General features: G+C 36.8%; 1 protein-coding gene across 2 annotated transcripts in view; it reads left to right on the top strand.

Moving 5' to 3' along the window:
- The window catches only part of PTPRO (protein tyrosine phosphatase receptor type O), a 262,845-nt gene that overhangs the window by 144,767 nt on the left and 98,366 nt on the right, over positions 1-19,712 (top strand). For both annotated transcript variants that reach the window (XM_065940798.1, XM_065940791.1), the window contains exons 3-6: positions 9,209-9,367; positions 11,137-11,289; positions 13,441-13,884; positions 15,721-15,882. In XM_065940798.1, the coding sequence (XP_065796870.1) occupies positions 9,209-9,367; positions 11,137-11,289; positions 13,441-13,884; positions 15,721-15,882 (918 nt within the window). The remainder of the gene's footprint in view (positions 1-9,208; positions 9,368-11,136; positions 11,290-13,440; positions 13,885-15,720; positions 15,883-19,712) is intronic.

Raw genomic sequence — 19,712 nt, 5'->3', positions numbered from 1 at the left:
TTAACCTTTAGTAGTGCCTGCCTTAAGAGGTCATGCTGATATTAGAAGTTTTTGAAAGTGGTTTTATCTATATATGATTTTCACTTTACTCTCTGGCTTTAAAACCTAATCTCAAAGTAAAATTCAATTCTACTGTGTAAGTTGAGGTGGTTGTTTAGTCGCTAAGTTGTATTGTGGACTGTAGCGCACCAGGCTCCTCTGTCCATGGGATATCCCAGGCAAGAATACTGGAGTGGCTTGCCATTTCCTCCTCTTGGGGATCTTCCCAACCCAGGGATGGAGCCTGAGTGTCCTGCACTGCCAGGTGGAGTCTTTACCGCAGAGCCACCAGAGAAGCCCCATGAGCTGAGGTATAGATGAAAACTGTTATCTATCAGTTCAGCCACTGTTTGCGACCCATGGACTGCAGCATGCCAGGCCTCTCTGTCCATCACCAACCGTTATCTGTAAGATGACGGAGTTTATCACTTAAGCAATGTAATGTCTAAGCAAAGTTCTTTCTGTTCATTGTTCCCAGTGCAAATTTTCCAGTGACTGCAACCTTTTAATTGCCATCTGAAAGTGATCTTTCTGGCCACAGTTAAGGAAAAGGACATAGTGATACACTGGGGTAAAAATAAAGAGAAACACCAAGAAGCAAGAATGCAGAATCAAGCTAGAGGACCCATTTCTAACCTGTCTGTCAAAAATTAATTAAAGTTTCCCTTGGCAGAATACCAGGAACAGTACTGAGTTCTAAAAATTAGGAATGGCACAGACCCAAGACCTTCAAGGTTTAAAGATATAATGAACAAATCTATAACCTCACTGAATCAAAGAATGGACTTGCCTGGTGAAATACTATCTTAAGCTTCAGAAATAGTGAATTAGGAGCTAATAGAGCCAGGCAGCAGATTTAGGTACATAATGCCTCTAATATAACTCCTTGAAATCAGAAGCCCTCTGCTTTACTCATCTTCATAATGTCAAAGGAACATCTAGCATAACCCTTATGCTTAATTGGTGATCAATAAATATTAATTCAATTTATTTAAGCAAGTAACAGGAAAAAGAGTCAAGGGATAAAAGGGCTAAGACACAGAGAAAAATAAAGCTGTAGTGACTTTTGCTGGCCCGACACTCAATAACATGAGCCACGATGGATTAGACAAAGCTGGAAAAGTCAGCCTTTAGTTAATGGTTCACAAAGAAATTTAAATAAGGAAATGGTGAAAGACTTCTGAAATATCTTGTTGGTATTTTAGCACATGAAGTAAGTTCTATTCCAAGTATCTTCTATTTTCTTTTGTGATTTTATTCTTTGATATGTGGGCTGGGGGTGTGTTGTTGACTATCCAAACACTGGGCAATTTTGCAGTGAACTTTTTGTTGATCTAAGTAAAGGCTGTTGTGGTCAGAGACCGTTGTTGCTGTTCAGTCACTACGTCATGTTTGACTCTTTGAGACCCCATGAACTGCAGTATGCCAGCTTCCCTGTCCTTCACTATCTCCTGGAGTTTGCTCAAACTCATGTCCACTGAGTCACTGATGCCATCCAACTATCTCATCCTCTTGTTTCCCCTTTTCCTACTGCCCTCAGCATCAGGGTCTTTTCCCAGCATCGAGATCTTTTTCAATGAATCAGCTCTTTGCATTAAGTGGCCAAAACTGGGACTTCAGCTTCAGCGTCAGTCCTTCCAATGAATATTCAGGGTTGATTTCCTTTAAGACTGACTGGTTTGATCACCTTGCAGTCCAAAGGATTCTCAAGAGCCTTCTCCAGCACCATAGTTTGAAACCATCAGTTCTTCGGTGCTTAGCATTCTTTATAATGCAACAATCATATCCTTTTATGACTATTGGAAAAACCATAGCTTTGACTATATGGACTTTTGTCAGCAAAGTGATGTCTCTGCTTTTTGTCTAAGTTTGTATGTAGTAGCTTTTCTTCCAAGGAGCAAGCGTCTTTTGATTTTGTAGCTGTGGTCACTATCTGTAGTGATTTTGGAGCCCAAGAAAATAAAATCTGTCAGTTTCCACTTTTTCCCCATCTATTTGCCATGAAGTGATGGGACCAGATGCCATGATCTTGGTTTTTTTGAATGTCGAGTTTTAAGCCAGCTTTTTCACTCTCCTCTTTCACCCACATCAAGAGGATCTTTAGTTCCTCTTCGCTTATGCAAATTCAATCAAAAGGCCTATCTTGTTATGCATTCTGTGATGTTTTAATAAATGTCAGTTTAGGTCAAGTTGGTTGTTCAAGTCTTCTATATCCTTAATGACTTGCTTTCAACTTGTTCTAACAGTGATTGACAGAGAATTTCACCTTTCACTTCTTTTAATTTATGCATTATCAATTTTCAAGCTCTGTTGTTATGTTATTAGGTGCAAATACTTTTAGAATTACCATGTCTTCTTGATGGGTTGACCCTTCTTACCTGTATGCAATGTCCCCCTTTGTCCCTGGTCAAATGATTTGTGCTGAAGTCTATTTTGTCTGATATTAATATAGACATTTTAGTTTTCTTTAAGTATTTTCATAGTATACTTGTTTCATCTTTATACTTTAACCTATTTACATCTTTATAGGTAAATAGGTTTCTTATAAGCAGCATACAGTTGGATCTGCTTTTTCCCCCAATCTGAAAATCCCTGTCTTTTAATTGGAGTGTTTAGACTAGCACTAGCCAATTATCACATATGTAATATTAAAATTTCTGCTAGACACATTAAGAAATTTTCTGAAAAAGTGAAATAAATTTTAATAACATAGTTTACTTAACCAATTACATTCAAAATATTATTGTTTTAGCATGTCAACTTAAAAAAAAATGCACAACCTAAAAGTTGAGAGTTAAGTTTTGTTCAGGGGACATACTGAGAACTTCAAGCTCTGAAGGCAGCATCTCAAGTAACCCTGAGAAAATTGCTCCAAGGAGGCAAGCAGGGAGCTAGGATATATAGGAGTTTTGCAACAAAGGGGAGATAGTAGGAACAGCCAATTGTTAATAAAAGAAAATAAAGTATCTCAAGGAATGTAGCCCTCTTCTATGTATGGGAGGGACTTCCCGGAAAATGCTAGTGGGAAAGAATCCACCTGCCGGTGTCAGAATTGCAAGAGCTGTGGGTTCGATCCCTGGGTTGGGAAGATCCCCTGGAGGAGGAAATGGCAACCCACTCCAATGTTCTTGCCTGAAGAATCCCATGGACAGAGGAGCCTGGCAAGCTATGGTCCATGGGGTCACAAAGAGTCAGACACGACTGAGCATAAATGCATACACACTGCCTGTATGAATCAGGAAAATGTTAGTTCCTTTCTTCTCTCCTGCCTTAATGGTGCTCCTTTCTGCCATGCCCTACCAAAGGTAAAAGAGTTGCTGTGCCCCCTCTGGTGTCCCAGAGGGGCTCATTTTTGGAATTTAGTTCATTTGGTTGCCTTGCAATCTCATCTCTCTGATAAACTCAAGAAAAATTATGCCTCATGCGTTATTTGGCTTTTTCTTCTCACTGTTAGATGTCGAGGGATAATATTGAATTGCAGTTTTCTACACCCTTAAGTGCAAGAGGAAACTTGCATTGATGTCTAAAGAGTAAAAATTAATTAATGATGGTTTATTGTCTCTCACCTTCTATTCCGTTTTCAAATACTTAATTACACCATCCCAGTTTTGAAAGCAGTAATAGTTTGGGGCTATAGGAACTGGGGTTTTTTGTACAAATATTTCTGGGACATTAGTGATATTTGGATTTCAGCTTCCTCTTTTAAAAAAGAGAGGGTTAAAATCCAGGACAACTGAGATTACTTTTGAGCTCTAAAATTACCATTATTTATCAGCTAATGATGTATTTTTCCCATCTTTATTTTTCTAAGGGGAAGGTTTCTTGAAAGTTTACAAAACATTTGTAGGATCTGCTCCCATAGCTGACAAGCTGAGAATAAAAGGGTACATTTGTTGCAGTCATTTATCGTGTGTTAGATCTTTGTCTTCATGAAATAAGCAATGACAAAGCAATTGGCCCTAGGGCAGTCCTTTGATATTTCTCTACAGTTGTTCTGAGTCTGGCACTCTCAGAGAAAGCTGAGGAACATAGCAAAGAATAAATTCAGCACAAACAAGTCATTTGGCCAGTTCAAGAGTTTCATAACCCTTAGGCTCTGACATCTGATTAATAGTTAACTGTTTGAGAACCTTCAGCATTTCATGGGCACATTAGAAAGAAGGAGTAGTTTCTCAGGAGATAAAATAATACATGTAAACAGCTTCTTAGAAAGTTGGGAAATCCCGTTTACACACTGCTGTCTCCTGTGTTTATAAAGTCCTAGAGACGCGACTGCAGAACATACACAGAGCATACAAATTCAGCCATGATAAATAAAAATAATGTCTGAGTTTTTACTTTATATATTGTCTACATTCTCTATGCCACATCTTAGGTGGCAGAGAAATAAATAAAATACCCACTCTCAAAGATGGTATACAATAGTGGAAAAGATAAAACATTACAAATATATGATAAGTGCTGTAAAAGAATTATGTAAGAGACTGCCCAGCCTTCTTAGGAAGCATTGGGAAGGCACCTCAGAAGAAACAATGATGAAAAATTTAGTGAAAACTTGCCAAATGGGTAAACAATGGAAAGTGTTACAATCAGACTTAATTGTGAATCATAGATTTTTTAAAATGCAGGCATAAATGCATAGCAGGGCACACCTGTGAACTGCAAGAGCGAAGATGGCAAGCATCTGTGATTCCAGAAAACGTAGAGAAAGGTCACTAGAAATATGGGGAATCACCTTGAATACTTTACAAAAGTGTTTAGACCTTAACCTTTAAGCGACGAGGAATGAGGACAGGTTTTATACAAAGGAATGACATAATACAATTTGATTGGGGGAAATCTCCTTCTTGTAACAGAACTGCAAGGCACACGGTCGGAATCTTGCCGTGGAATGGACAAATTATCACACAGATATTTTGAATAGTGGATCAAAACATGAACTTTAGAGTCAGAGAAATCTGGGAACCATAATGTAGACTTTGGCAGATTATTCCATTCTCCTAGTTTTCTAATTTATAATCTATTCCACTGGTTAGCCAACTTTTCCTGTAAAGGCCTAGGTAATAAATATTTTATGCTATGTGGACCATATGGTCTGTGTTACAGTGATTCAACTCCACTATGTTAGCAGAAAAGCAGCCATAGATAATACGTAAACAAATAAACATGGCTGTGTTCTAAGGCAACTTTATTTAAAAACACCAAAATTTGAATTTCACATAATTTTCATGTGTCATGAAATAGTATTCTTCTGTTGGGTTTTGTCAACCATTTTAAACTGTAAATAGCATTCTTTGCTCAGAAATCATACAAAAACATGTGGCAGGCCAGATTTGGCTTGTGGGCTGTTGATTACTGATTTGGTAGTGGATACTATTAAATAATGCAAATTTTTTATACTAAAAAAAATATTGAAATAAACTCCTTGACATAGTTTGTAACATCCAGTATAAGATCACTAAATATAATTAATACCAATGACATTAAATAGAAAATTTCTCAAGAGGCTGAGAGCAAAGGAGAAACAGAAAAGATCAGATGGGGAAAAATCAGTGAGGTGGAGGTGACAGATTTAAAACAGAGACTGACAAAAGTGAGAATATCAAGTAGCCTGAAAGCTTAAAATGTTTAAACAGAGATAAGAAAAATTAAGGCGAGGTTGGAGGCAGGAAGAATAATTTAGAAAGTTGTTTAAATAGTCCAGGAAACTGTTGGAGAGGAAGAAATTCTTACTTACCCTTCTAGGTTTTTCAGGCTGGTCTAAAAATTAAATTGATGTGAGACAGATGAACAAAGTAAAACCAAACTGAAATGTAATCAATGTGTAGATGGGAGAGACCCAGGAAGACAAGAATTCTCCAAAATGGCCAAAACCTTCACCTTAGAAACCATCTTCAGCTGAAGACAAAAGATGTTGAGGGTAGTGATTTGAGACCACAAAGGAGGAGGAAGGCAATGTACATGAAGATGGAAAAGCAGATGTTTGATAAATAAATGTTTGCTGGGCCCTGAAGAGACCACAGGACACAGAGAGGACTCTGATCTCCAAGCCTGCTGAGTTTCCCTCACCTCTTCCAGCTCATATTCTTTGCCAGTCCCTCTGGTGATTATCTGGTACAGGAACAAGCCCTCTATCTAAATTCTTTTATGCAGTTAGGGGGAAGATCAAAGTTTCTTCCTGATTCTTCTGTTTCTTACAAAAGCCTCATGCCAAAGAGACACATTTTGTGGTGGCAAATCTTGCTCTCCTACAAAAGAAATGATGAAGACTTGAACTAAGTTAGTAGATGCAATGCTAAACATGCTTCGTGGCCGCAGGTGGCTGCTGCTGCCAGCTCAACTCAGTGGCCTGCTTGGATACAGCTGAACCATTAGGTCAGGTCCCAAGCTGTTATCTAAGCATCAGACAAGAGCTCTGGCCTGGGACCTGGATCATTCCCTTTTCCCTACTCCTGACATCAGAAATGGGGCCTAAGGCCAGGTTTGTCTCCGTCAGGAGGATCATGTCAGAAGACACATGTCCTTAGGTTGGTCGCATCAGAAGCAAAGGATACTAAGCTTTCCTTTTAGTTCCTAAAAACAGAGCAATCACAGGAAGAAATCACCTCAGCAATTAGCAGATATTAACAAGTACAAGCCTACATCTGCTTTCTTGAAACAGTACTTACTCTGCATTTGCTTTTGTTTTTTCATCTTCTAAAATAGTCACATCTAGAACTTTAAGAGTCTTCCTATTTATGAACTGTCATGATGGTTCCAATGAAATTAAGAAGCAGGAAATATTCTTCAATTTGAACATAGCTTTTATTATGTGGGCTACCTAATGAGGAAATAATAATCCTGATAAATGCCATGTTTAATTTTTTATTAAAAGAAAAAATGGGACTCTATGGTAAGATTTTTTAGTAAAAATAATGCCATAAATTTCTGCTTTGTCATATATTCTTTGCTCCCACCACAAAGTGAAAAGAAAACCAGAAATATATTTATAGGCTCAGAAATAAGATAGGTGTCTCCATGAATCAGAAACTCAAAGTAGAAAAGAAGGCTGAAGTCATGGAGCCTTTGTGTTCTGAGTCTGAAAGAAGACAGTACTGAGTCTGGGTCACCATAGAGTAGGAAGGATTGAATTTTTACACATTAGATATGACCCAGAGCCAGGCTCATTGTTGAAAGCAAAGATTCTTCCTGCTTGCCAAAAAAGGCACATGTGGAATCCTAAGGACGCAAGAGACACATAGTCTTACTATCAAGTACCAAGTTTAGTTACCCTCTTAGAGAATGAGTTTATGAAAACAGCTATATCATCCATAATATCAAGAACCCCAAAGTGATGTTATATGCCCTGGCCCTAAACTACCGCTCCTGGTGAGCTGAAAGGATGCTAAACTGCCTCAAAACAGTGAAGAAAAAGCAAGAAATGGGACAATGAGAAAGCAAAATTTGGCCGAGGGCTTATGGTTTAGAATAAACAAAAGAAATCTATGCTAAAGAAGACAGACACCAAAATTATCACATTTTGGATTATGTTTTATGTAGCAACATAACAAAAATCTGTAGTCTGCTATCATCTATAAAATGATAGATGAAAGAATTATACTTATTTAAAAAGATTAAGCAATAATGAAACAAAAATTGGCAAATATAAAACAGAAACATTTAGAATAAATATAAATTTAGATTTTGAAAAACAACAAAAAAAGATATTTAGCTACAGATTGATACAAAGTAGGTAATTGTTGAATGAACTAAGTCAAATTTTAGTTTCTTATGTTATTGAAATTGAAATTTCAAAGTGTAAAACTTAAACTAAGTCTATTTCATTTAGGCTATAGATGTCCAAGAATCCTCCTGATGCTAAAACTTTGAATCAAAATCAGTTTTTTCTATAAGAGTTGATTCGCGCTTTGTTGCCCAGTCGTATCTGACTCTTTGCAACCCTACAGACTGTAGCCTGCCAGGCTTCTCTGTTGATTGAATTTTTTAGGTGAGAATACTGGAGTGGGTTGCCATCTTCCCCATTCAGGGATTGAACCTGTGGCCCCTGTGCCTCCTGCTTTGCAGGTGGATTCTTTACCCACTGAGCCATCAGGGAAGCCAATAAAGAGTTGACTCCGTGCCAAATTATTTTAAATATTTTCTTGAATGAAATGCACGCTTGTAAGACTCATTCAGTAGTCCCTACTGAAGAATGAAGGGACCCTGGCACTGTACAAGACTTGGGCTGAAAAGTGGGAATGGAGGAGATTCAGATGTAACTCAACCAATTGGTTATTTAAAAAATGAGTATTTATTTACAAAGTTTTGTGATGAATTAACAACTCATACAAAATAAAAGTAAACATTTTTAAACTTCTGTAGAAAGGGTGATAAACACCATGGACTATAATTCTCATAATATAGGATGGTTTGCAATCTTATACTTACTATTTAAAAAGTGCTAAGCTTACATGAAGAAATAATGGATTATTAAAACATTCATGCCTGGCCAGAGCCAAAACATATTTTCTATTGTACTCAGTCATGTCCCACTCTTTGTGACCCCATGGACTGTAGCCTGCCAGTCTCCTCTGTCCATGGAATTTTCCAGACAAGAATACTGGAGCGGGTTGCCATTTCCTCCTCCAAGGAATTTTCTCCACCCAGGAATCCAACCCAAGTCCCTTGCATCTCCTGCATTGGCAGGCAGATTCTTTACCACTGCATCTACCTCCCAGGAAGCCTATTTTCTGTTACTTGTCTGTTATTAATATCAAATTTTCTTGACTTGGGGGAAAAATGAAATAGGAATCTGTAGATACAGACTCTGCCATGTCTTTGTTAATTTACTTTTGACAAGTAATTTAAAGCCTCAGTTATCATTATTTTTATATGTTGAATGGTGATATGAATATTTGCTCTTCCTAGATCTTAGGGTTGTTGCTAAAGGCAATTGGAAAAATGAATATGAAAGTTCTTTGAAAAGCAGAAATCACCACATAAAATATGCTTTATTAATTACTGCTAAGGAGAACAGTCAGCTCAGGAGTACTGAGGAATTTAGTGGCTTACAGATAATTAAAGTATGTGTAAAATGCTAATAGGTGTCATCCTTGGCACTTCCAAGTATTAATAATGGTATTTTGCTCTTTTCCCAATTCCCCTTTCTCCATTAACTTTCCTACTGCAGAACCTCTTCCTGTAACCAGTGTTTCAATATATGACTATAAACCTTCTCCTGAAACAGGAGTCCTCTTTGAAATTCATTATCCAGAAAAATATAACGTTTTCACAAGAGTAAACATAAGCTATTGGGAAGGTAAAGACTTCCGGACAATGCTATATAAAGGTAAGAGGCAACAGAAAGATGAAAAATGATGACTCTTACATTTTACATGATTTCTGCCAAATGGTCTTGCTCTTGCTCTGAAGAAGTCTTATAATTCACTGTTTGATCATAATGAACCAATAAAAATAGTTACTGATGCATGAAAATATTGTTATAAGGAGACTTAGAATGTTTGGTTCATTATTTTAGAGTCATGTGTCATGCATAAACATAAGAAAAACTTAAATTATTATGACTTACATGTTCTTCTTGCCAAATATTATTCCTGCATGTCTGGTGCAGGAAACAAATTTAAATTTAAATTTAGAAGCACAGCACCTAATCGTTTCCTTCTGAGTGCATTAGGGCATTTCCAGACCTGGGAAGTTAGACGGAGGGCTTTCAAAAAGTTTCATTTGGAGATGGCCCAACATTATTCTCGAATGTTAAAGACAATACTTTTCAGTTCCTTTGTGTATATTTATCTGTATGACTAGTTAAATGATTGCATTAATATACAGAAATGGGTTTCACTATTTTTACTGGCTTGATGGGGATCTTGTGGTCAGAGAGAGAGAGAAGAGGGTCCAGGGAAATTAAAAATTTCTGAAGAAACCAAATCAATTTCTCTGAATAGACTAGAGGGCAGAAGCGGGCCAGGTGAGAGAGAGACAGGGAGAGAACAGAGGACATTCAGTTTTGGGAACTGAACTGGAGAGATAAATATTTTCAGGACACAGAACCACTACATTTATCTGCACTGAGTACAGCTGCTGGTCTCAAAGTTGACTAGTTGTAAATGAAAACCAGATAGAAGATACTTACTTAACCACCTAAGGCATGATACCCAGAAACATCCCACTTTGACTTGCTGCTTTTATAAACTCCTGAATGTTCCATGGATTTTTTTTTTTAATGAGACAGTGTTTAAGGCACATGCAATAACTCTACAGGTTTTTTTTAAAACTTAAAAAAAAATCAAATAAACAAAACTAGACTCTATTACTGCATTCTTCATTTTCAATGAAAACAGATTATCTGAAAATTAATCATTGAGACCTTGTTTGCTTATTGATCACATGCAAATATAAGTTTATAAATAACTGAAAAGCATCACTGACACTTTTGTTGAGCTAAATTCCGTGAGTTTAAAAATGTTAACTAGTATGCTCTCTTTTTTAAGTTAATTAATTTTTCAAATTATTTTTGGCTTTTCATTCAATAAGTGGTATTTTTAGTTCCTTCCCCTCATTTCTTTCCAGCTTGGATTGGGATTTTAAGCTTATTATTATCTTCCAAAAATTTTTCTAAATAAAATTCAGTTTTTAAAATTTTCTTCTTTTTTCAGGAAGGTCCCATTTGCCAAATGATAAATCATTTTCTTTTAAAAACTAGGCTATATTTTACAAGTAAGTCTAGTGAAAACATTTCTTGTAAAATCATTTTTTCCTAAGTCATAAATTGGCAAAATACCTTGGGTTCTTATCTTACAGTAAATGATTAGCATAAACCTAATCTCTTCAATTTCTATGTTACCGTTTCCACTTAATACACCAGATATTCCTATAAAAATTTTAATTCCAATTGTATCTAATTCTTGCAGAAAAAACCTTTGAGTCTAAAAATTTCAATTTTCAAATCTCTAGCCTTAAATAAACTTTTTAATTACTAACTATACTAGAAATCACAAGAAATATTATTTGACAGATAGTCATAATTGTTCAGAACGTTCTAGAATTGTGTGGCATTTAGAAAACCAAAAATTTAATATAATTGTTTTTTTTTCTCAGATTTTTTAAAGGGAAAAACAGTGTTTAATCACTGGCTGCCAGGAATATGCTATAGTAATATCACCTTTCAGCTGGTATCTGAGGCAACTTTTAATAAAAGCACTCTCGTGGAGTACAGCGGTGTCAGTCATGAACCCAAACAGCATAGAACTGGTAAGTTACTTGAAAAATCAAATTTAGTGAAAAAATAATTAAATTATATGTTTTTGTATATGTATGCTTTCTGTCATTCTAAGGAAAATTCTGTTCCAGAACTCAGAAAAAAAATACATATTTCAATAATCTAAAATGAATTTTCTATCAATGTAAAATGAACTGAGCAAAATATTCAATAAAAAATTTAAATATTTCAATGAAATCACAGATTTTTAATCTTTGAAAAAAAGCATGTGATATTACCAAACGTTATAAGGAAGTAATTTAACTGAATCAAGTAGACATCAGTAAATCTACAATATGACATAATAACCATATGGCAGAAGAACAGATGTGAGAAGTTCTAGTATAGATTATCTGATTATTAAAAGAAAATATTGGGATTCAGATACACCTAAAACTTGGCAGTGCTTAACTTTAGTATCATCACTAATATGAAGCACAATCATAGGATGAATAGATGAATGAATGGATGGATGGGTAGACAGAATGGGTAGGAAGGTGAAAGAATGGATGGGTAAAATAAATACACACATGCTAAATGCCCATCACCAATACCAATATAACTGACATTTTTCACCCCCAACATGCTTAAGTATTTGATAAGCATGAGGAGACACAATTCATACAAATATTGGGAATGGATTATAATAGATCACCAACAAGACCCTGCCAATCTGTAATTCTAAGATGTCATGATTCTCATTATTTAGGCCAAAACAAAGAAATTATTTCAACTAAATATTAATATTTTATTCACCTCATGTCAGCACCTAAGATTCTACTTATAATTTTCATTATTCAAGTAAAGGAACTAGTTGAGCATCTTTTACCTGGGAGATTTTTAAAGTACAGGGAGAGATGAAGACAAAGTCCACTAAAATGGTTTCCTGCCCTCAAAAATGGTAGAGGTACTATTGGCACTCATGGGCTTCCCTAGAGGCTCAATGGTGAAGAATCCACCTGGCAATTCAGGAGACATGGGTTCAACCCCTGGGTCAGGAAGATCCCCTGGAGGAGGAAATGGCAACCCACTCCAGTAGTCTTGTCTGGGAAATCCCACGGAGAGAGGAGTCTGATGGGCTACATCCATAGGGTCATAAAGAGTTGGCCACGACTTAGCAACTAAACAGCTATTGGCAATCATACAAGGTAGAATGCAATAAATATTATTAAAGAGTTGGACACGGCTGAAGTGACTGAGCGTGTGCACACGAAGTTATATAGCAGCATGAAAGAATGAAAGATTAATTTTTATTAAAAGCTCCTAAGAGGTGAGTGCTGAGTTGCTATTTGAAAGACATGTAGAATTTGTTGCAGGTAGAGGCCATGCAGTGACCTTCATAATTTTCTCCCACTAGAAAAGTACACTTCCATAATTCATGAACTTATTTTGTGGGCATAGTCTTCATTTTGAGAGGTTAGAAGTGAAGCCATATTTGCAACATGTGTGTTAACGTTTCTAAAGGTAATTTCGACATGCAACTCTCCTAAGTGCAACTATGTCATAGGGAGCATTTTTAGTCTTGATAGCTATAAAACACTATAGTTGCTTTTTTGTAAAAAAAGATCTAGTGACAGAGACTTGGTTTTTTCGAAAGGAGATTGTGATAAGCTGAAAAATATGAATGTAACTCTACTTTGGAAGTGGTTCAGTCACCACTTTAACTAACATAGTACCACTATTTAATGTATTTGAAGTGTGACTGATGATATGATAATGTATGCATGTCATGTACAAAATCTTAGATAGACATGTACTTGAAACGACACTTGTTCTTGATGTAAAAAGTGAAAGTGAAAGAAAGTGAAATCACTCAGTCGTGTCCGACTCTTTGCGACCCCATGAACTGTAGCCTATCAGGCTCCTCTGTCCATGGAATTTTCCAGGCAAGAATGCTGGAGTGGGTTGCCATTTCCTTCTCCAGGGGATCTTCCCAACCCAGGGATCGAACCCAGTTCTCCTGCATTGTAGGCAGACACTTTTACCATCTGAGCCACCAGGGAAGTCTGGAAACGACACTTGTTCTTGATGTAAAAGTACAGTTAAACTCTGTTTTCTGAATCTGCTTTTTTGTTTGACTCATTGATAAAGTATTCATTATAATAGTTAAAAAATACATAAAATGATAATTCTCTTTCTTACAGCCCCTTATCCACCTCGGAATATCTCAGTTCGTATAGTGAACTTGAACAAAAACAACTGGGAAGAAGAGAGCGGCAGTTTCCCAGAGGAATCGTTCATGAGATCACAAGATACAATGGGAAAGGACAGAGTCTTCCATTTTACAGAGGACACCCCTGAAATTCCCTCTGGCAACACTTCCTCTGGCTGGCCTGATTTTAACAGCAGTGATTTCGAAACAACATCCCAGCCATACTGGTGGGACAGCGCATCTGCGACTCCTGAAAGCGAAGATGAAATAGTCAGTGTGCTTCCCACAGAATACGAAAAGAACAACACACTCAGTGAGACGGAGAAATCGGCATCCAGCTCTTTCTCTTCTTTCCCTGTGCAAATGATATTGAGTTGGTTACCACCAAAACCACCCACTGCCTTTGACGGGTTCCATATCCACATAGAAAGAGAAGGTAAAGTACTGGGAAATCAGAAAGAGAAGGTAAAGTACTGGGAAATCAGAGGACATAAGAAATGGTGAAAAGGTGAAGGAAACGGGAACTTTGAAAAATTACATTTAGAAAGAAAGACTGAAGGCAGACAGTTAAGATATAAAGAAAAATGCTAAAGAAAATGAAGCATTAATTGAATATCCCAAGGCAGACTGAAACCAGAAAACGAAAATGAACAGATTGGGTCAGAACCCAGTTTGGGTAGTTCACACATCGCAAGTATGGGCAACTGTCCACATTTTATTGCTGACACTTCACCTCCCCCAGGCCACTGAGGAAGCTTTGAAAAGATTTTGAATTAAATTTCTAACCATCACAAATTACAGAATATCCTGGAGAAGTGTTCTGTTTTCCAGGTACACAAATTTGTGAAGCATGCAGCAAAAGAATCTTACTGACAACATGACTTCTTTCCCTAGAGTATCAGACCTGTGTTCTGCTTATCAGGCTAGTCTTATTTCCCCTCAGGGGGTGCTCCCCTGGAACCAGCACAACTCACATTTTTCCAAAGAGGAGATGGTAGTAGAATAAAAGTACACAGCAACTGGTATTCCCACTCTTGCTACTATATTATATATATTGTATTCACTTAACATCCAAGAGACATTCTTTATATTTAACCCATTACTTTATGAAAAACAGGGCCATGGCATTCAGTAAATTTGGATCATGAATCATATCTGAATTGTTGTTTGGTAGATATTCATTGTTTATTTAGAAATTGTTGTTTATTTTGTTTTTATAATAACATACTTCATTTTTTGCTCTCCAGTCTAGTAGTTTGAGTGGCAAAGGTTGTCAAGTTGTCAAAATTTGAGGTTAAATTGACAGCTTTACTTACATGCTAGGGTATTCAAATCATATAGTCTCATAGATGACATATTGTTTGCCCCTATTTTATCCAATAGAATGAAATACAAGATTTGTGAATTCCTCTATATTGGAGTATAGAGCAACCAACAATATACAAATATTATATAAAATTGAAATCCTTTGTCATTTACAATTATTTGAGTCAAAAGTCTTAACATCTGCCTGAAATTGCCTATATTTAAAAAAGTTCCTTTAGTCTTTTATTTTTCTGTTCCTTGATATAGTCTCTGGAAAATAGGGTCTTAGAGTATTTTATAATGCCTATTTCCATGAAAGTTCAGTCATGCTTTTATCTGACTGCAGTGTGTTCTGTTGAAGGCGACTCTGGTCACCAAATGATAAAAAAACTTCAAATGAAGCAATAAGCAGCAGGAGATAGACTTTGAAGCAATGTAAAAATCATTTTTACTTTTAAAATTTCTGGAAGTCAGCCAATGAAGCAAAATATAATGTGTCAGAAAATATACCCAGAGGATTATTTCTAACTAGAAAATAATTCAATATATTTTAAGACACTTATGCATATTTAATGTTATCACAAAGAACTTGTACAACATTTGGTACCATTTCTTTTAATTCTTTATACCCAAATGAGAAAGTTGATCATTGCTATCTTCTCCTAACATTATACTTGTGTTTTGTGTGTATCATTTTACTGGCTGACAGTATGTAAGAATGCAGTATATATATATCCATATTTTTATTGATTTGGACACCATATTTTAATTTAGTTATTTTAAAATACTGTAAGAAAACAATTTGAACTCTTAGCCATCGTTTTTCAATAGCAATTTTAGTTCAACTCGACACAAGGAAAGAGGCAAAATAAGAAAATACTTTTTAAAAAAATTAATTGACTTATCTATAGCCAAGGCTGTTTTGGATATCAATTCATATATATTCTCTTCTTTATACATGATTTAGAAAACTTTACTGAATATTTGACAGTGGATGAAGAAGCACATGAATTTGTTGCAGAACTGAAGGAGCCCGGGAAATATAAGTTATCTGTGACAACCTTTAGTTCCTCAGGATCTTGTGAAACTCGAAACAGTCAGTCAGCAAAATCACTCAGTTTTTATATCAGTAAGTACCAAAGAGATTATTTTGCATTTACAGAGGAGCTAAAACAATGGAGCCGGTGAGATGAATGATGCTCAAGTATTAATTATTCATCAATCCTTAGAGACCCTGAGAATTCTTCAAGGTCATGAGAGGCCCAAATCCATGTGATTTTTGACAGCAGAGAAAATATATGTATGTTTCATAGTAGCAAATCTTCCCAGGGATTTAACTTGAGGATTTTTTTTTTAATTATTGAGATAATTGAACATTTGTTAAATTGACCTTTCACACTAGTGGTAACAAACTCTCCAAGGACATGGACACATAGTTTAGGAAAGAGGACTTTTGTTTGAAGCCATAATGAAAACTGGTATTTTTGAACTGTGTGAAAAGTCTCATTAGAGTGTTGAATTTGGGGAGCTTGAAAGAAGCACAGAGATTCAAGTGTAGCAAGACCTAGGTGGTCTCTCCAAAAATCAGCACAAACTAAGATACAGCATGGGACTTCCCTGGTGGCTCAGATGGTAAAGAATCCACCTGCAATGCAGAAGACCCAGGTTCAATCCCTGGGTCGGGAAGATCTCCTGGAGAAGGAAATGGCAACCTACTCCAGTATTCTTGCCTGGGAAACCCCAGGGACAGAGGAGCCTGGTGAGCTACAGCCCATGGGGTCCCAAGAAATCAGACACGACTTAATGACTAAACAACAACAGAGAAGCTATAGCATTATGAAAACACCAATATAAAGTCTTAGAGCAGCTTCCACTGATTCCATCAGGGATAATAGCAGGCCAATAACTAGCCTCAAAAAGCAACACAAGTAGTGTATGTCGGTAATGTTTTCTGCTAATCTGACTATGCTTACCAGAAGTTTAGAGGCCAAAAATCTGTTTCCTAGCTTATCCAGAGTTAAATGTGCCTCTGATAAGCAGAAAGAAAAAAAAAAAAAAGAAAGCAATGGATTAAAACTTCATTCCAAGAAGGATGATCGCCATATGTTATCTCCTCCTCCAAAGGCAAAATACCACCTTTCATTAAATGACCCTCAAAAAGACAGGTGAGATAAAAAGGAAGAGCTCAGAGGAGAGAAATCAGTTTATTTAAAAGCCTAAAAATGTTGAAAATACCCTGTATCACAATTTTTCTTAGGAAACCAAAAATGTCACCACTGGTGAAAAGGCTTGAAATATCCACTAGACAAGCAGAAAAAATATCCATGATCACCCTGCATGTCTTTCAGTTACAGGAGATCTTTGACATGGCATCGTTTGAGAATGAAAGCAAAGTTTAGTATTGAGTTCTTCCCATGAGGCTAAAAATGTTTCATTAACCCAGAGATTCCCTTGTCTGCCAGCAGAGACCCACTGCAAGTTCCAGGAAAACTTCCACAGCTGTTCAGGCCATTAGCTCTTCCCTCCTCTGAACTTCTACTGTATTTCATAATGAAGTGAAAGTGTTAGTCAGTCAATTGTGTCCATCTCTTTGTGACCTCATGGACTGTAGCCCACCAGGCTCCTCAGTCCATGAGTTTCTCCAGGCAAGGATATTGAAGTCGGTAGCCATTCTCTTCTCCAGGGGAATTTCCTGGCCCAGGGATCAAACCCAGGTCTCCTGCATTGCAGGCAGATTCTTTACAGTACAGAGCTTATCTCTGAGTGTGATATTTTTCTAGACGGATTTTATTTGCATACCTCTTACTTTTCATGCCACATAATAAAACCCTTAAGTTGGGGTTATACTCTTTGCTTATTTATTATTTCTGTTGTACATTCAACAAATATTTATTGAATCACTTTTCAGTGATAGGCACTCTATTCTTAGAGTATCCAAACTGACCAGAGCTGCTGAGAATGTCAGAATTGCTCAAAAATATGATTATTTTGAAGAGATGCATGTTAATTTTCATTTAGGAAAATATAAGGTACTAGAAATTTTTCTATTTCTCTGCCAGTAAAACAACCTGTTTGGAGCTTCAGATATTCTTCTCTGCAGTAATGAGTTACTCAGGTGTACTATGCATATGCTTTTGATTTTACAAGGATACTGTATTTATGTAGTTTTGAAGGCTTTCCTCAGAGATGAAAAGTAAGGTAGAAATTTACATTAGTCTCCCAAAGCCTTATGAAGGGAACATTCCTATTATCTCCATTTTTAGGTGGAAAAAAAAATACTTAGAACAGAAAGTTTAGCCATTTAGTGTGAGAAGGAGAATCAGACTCTAGAAATCTTTAGTAACAGTGTCCATTTCCATGGAGTCTGCAGTGACCTATTACCTTGTGTTGATTATCAGGTCCATCCTATTATAAAGCCATTAAATGAGTGAATTTGTTTTGCCTCCATCCACCTTCCTCTCCCTGCTCCCACCACTTCAGATCTTCATAAAAGTAACAACATTTCACATTTAGATAGTTTTCAAATACGTTGCAATCTCATTTGATCCCAGCAACAATCTTATAAAGTAGACTAATCAGATGGCATCTTGATATGTTAACACAAAGCCCCGACCCAGAAAATGGGATCCTGGGTTGGCTCTCAATACTCACTCTGTGACATTGGGCAGGTCATTCACATCTCTGGGCCCCGGTCTCCCCATCAGTAACCCACATTGGAACTCTAAAGTCCTTTCCTGTCCTCACGTTCTATGATTTGTCCATTTGACAGATGCAGTGACTGAGATTCAGAGAAGTCATTTGCCCAAAGTTGCATCGCTAATAATGAGCAAAACTGAGTTTGGGGCCAAATCTCCTGTTTCCAGATTCACCCTTCTCATAGTTTCATAGTGCTCCAGGAAGTTTCACACAGGAGTTAACAGCATGGATTTTGAAACCAGACTTCTTGTGTCTGAATCCCAGCTCTACTTATCCTATCTCTGCCTCAGTTTCCTCATCTGAAACTGAAATCAATCCAGTACTTATCTCATAAGTTTAGTTAAGAAAATTAAAGAATTAAAATATGTAAACATAAATAAACTTAAAAGAGCCTGGCACACAGTGAGTCCTACATCTCTTTGCCATTGTAATTAATATTATCATTTATATTATTTTTATTTTCTTTGCACCAGTTCCCATGAGCTTGAGACTGCCCTCCCCAGCAGAGTCATTTATTCCTCCCCTTTCCCTGGGCTCCAGGAATACAGCTTCTTATTGAGAGAACTGAGAAATGTATCGTAAGCAAATAAAAGAAGTTGCACATTTGCATTTTAACAGGGACTTTCAGGAGATAATAATCACCTTACCATTTCTTGGGTCTTCACTACATGTCAGGTACTGTGCTAATAACCACTTTGGAAATTTAAAAGAACAAAGCTAATGGCGGGCACTTTTAGGGAGATATTTTATAATGAGGATCCCACCGTGTCCTCAAATTATCACCCAGGTTTCCACCAGCTTCTATAATTGAGCCTGTCTGTTGCCTATTTCTTCTCTAAGGGAGTCACACTCTGCTGCTTTGATTCTGCTGTCACCAGATTTAAAATTTTCTTCACAGGATTGCAGTAGAGGCTAATTTGAATCTCAACATAATTATTTCTAGAGCCCAAAGATCCTAACAGCAAAGGAATCACAAACACTCATGAAACCACACTGCCACACACACTCTTTGTTAAGTAAATTCTGTCTGGTGCAGAAGTTACCAGAATAGTCTCAGAGGCATGTAACCACCGAAGTGGGGCTTCTGTCTCTCAATAGAATTGGTTTCGTTGCTGCCACCAGGCTGTTGCTTAGGTCAATGGGGAGGTCACCCAGTGGAGACCGTAGCTAGGCAGAGGACAGGAAGACTTGCCAGTCTGACTTGGAATGTCTTTGTAAGGGCAAAAGGAAAACAGCATGATTTTTAAAGCTATAGTCCATCTG

The sequence above is a fragment of the Muntiacus reevesi genome, chromosome 1 (genome assembly GCF_963930625.1).
Source record: "Muntiacus reevesi chromosome 1, mMunRee1.1, whole genome shotgun sequence".
In the NCBI taxonomy this organism is placed as follows: Eukaryota; Metazoa; Chordata; class Mammalia; order Artiodactyla; family Cervidae; genus Muntiacus; species Muntiacus reevesi.
The sequence above is the reverse complement of the archived record's forward strand: the minus strand, read 5'-3'. Positions and strand labels throughout refer to the sequence as shown.